The sequence below is a fragment of the Pholcus phalangioides genome, unplaced genomic scaffold (genome assembly GCF_987345545.1).
Source record: "Pholcus phalangioides strain wild (caught in Gottingen) unplaced genomic scaffold, Ppha-v1.0 ptg000016l_1, whole genome shotgun sequence".
Lineage (NCBI taxonomy): Eukaryota > Metazoa > Arthropoda > Arachnida > Araneae > Pholcidae > Pholcus > Pholcus phalangioides.
In genome coordinates this window covers 585935-592101 of record NW_028301609.1, presented here as the reverse complement: position 1 = coordinate 592101, position 6167 = coordinate 585935, and the positions used below count along the sequence as shown (strand labels likewise).

The window sequence follows — 6167 nt, the reverse complement described above, 5'->3', positions numbered from 1 at the left end:
AATTAATTATGGGCCCGTAAAAAGTACATCGAAAAAATTCCACAGCTTTAATTAAGTATTTTTGAAAGCTGAAATAGGCAGATAATTAACTTGAAGTTTGAGGAGGGGGGGGGGGGAATAGAAATACATAGCACCCCTTAAAAAAGGAAAGAAAAGTATATATTCATTTCTATGTTTCTTTAAATCTAGATTTGTTTATTTCATGAGTCGCACAGGAAGTCGCCACATTGGTTAACTTAGACACGGTTAGCATGTCCCTCAAAGAAAGAGGGAGATATCACGTGTTTCTAACAGCCTCATTGAAGAAAACCCGAGCAGCGCCGGGTATTATAGCTAGTGAAGAAATAAAACTGGTAAAAGTCACCAGCCCAGCTTCGTGGCAGAGTCCGGAATACTTTATTTTGAGTCAAAAAACATACACGATTTTTACAACATTTTTCCCGGATAATTGGGTTTTGTCGCGATTAACGAATTTTGTGGTGATTACAGACGATATGGATTTGGGAGTTGGAGAAAAGTTCCGGGGTTTTCGTTAAGGAGGATGAATGTACGCACATTTTTAGAATGAAGGTATATTTAAGAAGCAATTGGGGGGGGGGGCTGTCATATCATCTGTTATCTTACACTAAATGTGCGTCGGCACGTCCACGGTCTCATGACCACTGTGATTAAATTTCAATAGCGATAGAGCCTAGACGTGCTCGGTTCATTCTCTGCATTCTGTTATCTTACACTTTGTCATATTATATACATACATAGGCTACAACAAACAACCAACACGAAAATCTTATTGTATAATATAAAATATCAGTCGGAGAGAGCCATCTCGCTTAACACCGAACGGTAGCTACCAAGCATATCCGGCTTTACGAGACGGCAATAATTCGTTTTATTATCTTATATCAATGACAGGAAAGCATAGGTGACCAAAGTTGCCGGGTTCGAACCCAAGGGAGGATATAGATAAGATATTTCCCTAACGAACTCGAGGCGACCACCGATAGACAGCGCCTTCACTTCCAACCCATCTCACTAATGGCAGTAAATTGCAATATAGCGATATGGCCAGAGTTAGTGTTTGGTGAAGTAGTAGTAGCAACAACTACAAGACTCACCAACCTTGCGATAAGGGGGGTATCCCGACGCTGATAACAGCAACGGGAAAATGACCAACGAATGCTGTTTAAACCCACGTAAGTCACCTTCGTCAAGCTACCATTTTTGCAATCTTCTTTGAAGTTTATTACGCGTGACTGTTTCGATGAGATAATGAAATAACTCAAAAAATATTGTCCTGTTTCATTGATCAATATGTAATCTGATTAAAACGACAGCGTGTAAAAACGATCGCGTAGAAAACAGAACGCACTGTATGCACCTTCCCTAAAAAATGTTGACTTGATAGTGAAAGAGAACAAATTACCACATTTTGGCAAAAAGTATTGATTTGGTTAAAAAAAAAAATTTCAAGTAGATCTCATTTGGCTAACACTATAAAAATCTGGTGATAAATTTGCCAATATAGTGGATGAAACTAATGCGCAATTACACGTACAACAAGGTTATACTATCACACTGCATTGAGAGTAAAAGCGCCAATCGTGGAGGAAAAGCCTTTTTAGGTTTCTGGATATTTTTTTTAGTCTGAAATATGTCTCGATTTTTTTTCCACATATTTTTACACGCTTTTTCCAATTCCTATCGAAATTCCCAGAATACAAGAACCCAAGTTGCCTCCAAGCAGGGCCAAATACTATTCTAGGTAGTCATCACAGCTTGTCCCACTCTGGGTCCGGTTTGCCCCAGGATAATATGGAAAAGACAGTCGGAAAAAAGAGCACTTTAAGAAAACCGCAACGTCCATTTTGAAAATACCATTGTTTGCTCAAAAACATTAGTTGCCGTAAACTCGAGTGGAGAGGGTGTGTGTGTGTGTGTACCTCCCCCATTCAGAAACAAAGAGAATAAGAATATATGCGAGAAACGCTTAATACTGATTCCTATGGTTATCAAGTAATCAACTATGGCAAATACTCTCGAACAGTGTCGTTTTAACAATTGGACTCACTCGGGCACGGCCCAGGGGACCTCGAGAAAAGGAGGGCCTCACAAAAATGAGAACCGGTTCAAATTTTCGAGAATTCGCCAGGTAGGGCCTCAGAAAAATGACCCGGCCCGGAGGCCCATGATGCTCTTAAGCTGTGTTAACGCATGGGGCCCACCCGGGCACGTCCCGACGACCTAGAATGAAGGGGGGGGGGGGTGGGTTCGTGATAATCGGATATGTTTGACATTAAGCATGTCAATTGTGGTAAGCAGGCATGTCTAGTCTGATAGAGGGCCTCAGAAAAAAATAATTATAAAAAAAACCTAAGGGTACACACAGCAACAAAACTGATCCGCACAACATAAGCGGTGGAGATAAACTTTAAAGTTTATCCTCTTCCCCCCCCCCAGACTTCAAAGGGATTCTGGGGGCACAAAGATCATTGTTGGGGAGGGGGGCCACGATGTCAGTTCATATATGCAGGGCCGTCTTTATTCTACCGGTAGAATAGGGACGGCCCTGATATATGCCCGTATACATTAGATCAGTCGGCTTCGTCTTTGACGCTGGAGGGGGGGGGGGGAAGCAACGCTTCCCTATGAGTCTCCCGTATCTCCGTCCATGCTGATCAGACGGTAGGAACAATTCATTATGGAGACAAATTGTTACTTGCTCCTTTTTCCTTGCTCTTTTTTAGCAGTTCTGCTTTAGTGCCACTGTGGTGGTCGAGGACTCGCATCGCGGGGACCCGGGTTTGGTTTCCACAGTGGTGGTCGGCTGAAGTTTCTGTGGTTCCCAACTTCGAGGAGCAAATGCAAGCAGAGATCTCCCCGTTAAAAAGTCTCGCCACAGAGAGCAACAGCAGGGCAAACTGTACAAATATTCAATCATTACACTTCACTTCTATAAATATAAGTTTGATCATTTGATAATTTTTTGTCGCACCACGGTCATTTTCTGCACACGAGGGCTAATTAGACCGGGACCTACAATTTATTGCCGATTCCGAACGGCAGGCTTGTTTTTTATACTCGTCGAGAGGTTGGTGCGCTAACCCCTCGATGGGGACTCCCTGCGGTAGCAATTTTTTGCTGCGGTCAAGTCGCCGTTTTTTTGTTGTACCCCTGTGTCAGGAAAGTTTTCTGAAAAGCACGAACCGGGTATCGAACTCGCGACACCTCTAAACATCCTTTGGTACTTTAGGCGAGTATCTTATCGACCGGGCTACCGCGCCCCTGAAAACAGAATACACTTCATTTCTGACATATAGATGGCAGCACTGAAAAATAAGACGTAACACTATAGTTGCGCACTCACTGTTAGGTACACACATGTACAACTTACACCTCCGGCACAACTCAGTCGGTAGTAAATTGCCCATGGGGAGAGAGGCCCGTAGCCAGAAATTTCGTTCGGGGAGGCCAAAGTGATACAATAATAGATTTTTCGGTCATTTTCTCACATTTCGGGGGGTGGGGGGGGGACGGAAAAGACCCCCCCCCCAAGTCCAGCCTCCCTATCACTACGGCCTTGCATGGCGATACACCCGAGTTGTTTTAATTAGGAAAAATTATTGTGGTGATGGGTTTTTTTTTTTAATCAATATGTGGAAATCAAGGAAAATGACATATCATTGGTGTGTGCACACAGGCGTCCTTTGTTTTTGAATCCAGTTACCCTAAATGGGATAGTTGAAGTACTCTCTTACTGCCATCTATCCAGCACTAATTTGAGAACTTTATTAATGAATCACGAACCCAAATTAGGACCCATGCTGCTGTCTAGTACTTGGAAAGCAAACTAAAAATTATCAACTATATTTAAATGATAGATGTCAGCAAATTGATTATGTATTAATGAATTCATTGTATATCTAATTCAGCGGTTCTCAACAGGGGCTCCTTGTGCACTCTCCAGGGGCTCTGTGGCCGCTTGACGAAAAAAAACCCCTGTAAAATTAAAAAATAATAATTATAAATATTTTTAAACAGTAAAAATAAATCAGTAACTTTGATAAATAATTAAGAAATGGGCCTATGGGACTCCGCCATAGAATTTTTTTACTAAAAAGGGCTCCGCGAGTCAAAAATGTTGAGAACCGCTGATCTAATTCATTATCAGCTGGTCAAAGCCATCCGAATTCCCATATCTCAACAAACATGGTGGCCAGAGACTTCTCGCCCAATACAAGTTTATGACTATACCCCAAAACATAAATATTTACTGTCAACATACATATAGTATATTCACAAAATGTGGGGCGGGAGGAGACACAAATAACGCTAATTATACGTATGAGTACTTTGTAGTTGGATGTAACAAGTAACAATCCATAACGACAACCAATGTGATATAAATAATAACAAACAATTTTTTTATTTTTACCATAAAATTTGTTATAATGCATCTCGTTCAACTTCAGATGCATTTTTCTTATTTTCATAAAAATACTTGTGTCCTTCACAATCTAAAAACTCTACGGAAGTCTTATTCTTACAACAAGATTTGCACATGCTGAATGCACATTTAAGTCCCCTCGGATTACAACACGAAGAACATATTTCGTACACTTTTTTCTCCTTGACACCCCTGTTGGGGAACTTCATCATCTTCTTCCGTTTGTTTTTCGATAAACCAGAAAACTCTTTGTCAGTCTCTTCTGGATTCGTTCTTTTTTGATTGGTTGACATCAAATCGACTTCTTCAGTAGATTTTGGTGAAGGCCTCTCATATGGTTGGCATATCCATGGCGGAAGATTGAAACTAGAGCATTTCCCGTAGGTTATACCTTCCCCGATTCTGTTTTCATAACGTGCCTTTAACTCTTTCACAGAGCTTTGGAATTCGTCCAATGATTTTGAGCATGCTAACCTGAATCTTATGTCATGATTTTCCGCCAAAACCAGGCAATGATGACAAAGTTTGAATAAATGACCTCGCACGCACGATAGAGGACAAGGATATTGCTCAACAAGACTCAGATATTCTTCAGCCATATCCCACACAGCTGGACTAACGCCTTTAAACAAAGCTGGGTTGTGCAGGTTACCTTCAGCGATCATGACTCCGTCGGCACCAGTCTTTCTGAGACAGTCCTCGACATCTTTTAGGCACTGGATATTGCCATTTGCAAACACAGGAACTTTTACATTGGCCTTCACGGCTTTGATGTGATCCCAACTAGCTAATCCAGTCTTTGGCCCCTTCTGCTCTTTTGTGCGGCCATGGATGGCTAATAATTTGCAGCCAGCTTTTTCTAACATCTTGGCATAAGCGACAGTCTTTTCTACATCGTCGAATATCCTGATCTTGCAAGTGAGAGGGACACGCAAGCGCTTGCTGGCGGTCGAGACCATGTCTGTGACAAGGGCCCATTCGTCCTCGAGGAAAGCCCCATAATGCCCTCGTTGGGCAATGGTCTGCGGACAACCCAAGTTCAAATCGATGGCTTCGCAGTGATCCTGTGCGAGGAGGGCAGCTTCTACGAATGTCTCTGGATCGTTGGCGCAGAACTGAACGATAAGTGGCCGGTCCTCTTCGCATGACGCCAAGTTTTCGGTCCTGTACCTGAGGTCTTTGATGAACACGGAAGCGTGTAACATAGGAGTGTAACACAGCTGGGCGCCGTATTTCCTACTGAGCAATCGCCACGGTAGTTCACTTTGCTCCACCATGGGTGCGAGGACATACTTCGCTGAACGCAGATTCTCTCGCCAGAATTTGTAGCCATCGTTTTCTAAGACCATTGTGACAATTATCAAAAACACGTGTTCAAATACAATACAGAATTAACGTTCTTTTTTTTGCCTGTCTTGGGCTTCACGACGACCCAATCAACGAGAAAGTATAAAATTAATGCCCTTGTCGTCTGCCCTGGGGTTTAAAACCCAAACAACTCGACTTGAATGATTAATATCCTCCTTACCTACTGAGAACCCAAACAACGTGTAAGTAAACAAACAGCTGGGAGACATAAATCCAGACGTCTTCAACCAACAATTTAAAAATATTTCATAATACAATTACTTTTCTCAGGAGTGTAAAAGAAACATAATTTAGTACTTAAAATAAAACTTTTGCATAGAGAAACTGTTTATATTGCTTTTAAATGATTCTTAAT

At 41.9% G+C, this 6167-nt stretch overlaps 1 protein-coding gene across 1 annotated transcript; it reads right to left on the bottom strand.

The window, feature by feature from the left end:
• Window positions 1-4406: 4406 nt before the first annotated feature.
• On the bottom strand, window positions 4407-6011 carry Dus1 (Dihydrouridine synthase 1). The gene has a single exon (XM_089245778.1). The coding sequence runs from the start codon at window positions 5791-5793 to the stop codon at window positions 4444-4446; it is 1350 nt and encodes a 449-aa protein (XP_089101904.1). The 5' UTR covers window positions 5794-6011; the 3' UTR covers window positions 4407-4443.
• Window positions 6012-6167: the final 156 nt, after the last annotated feature.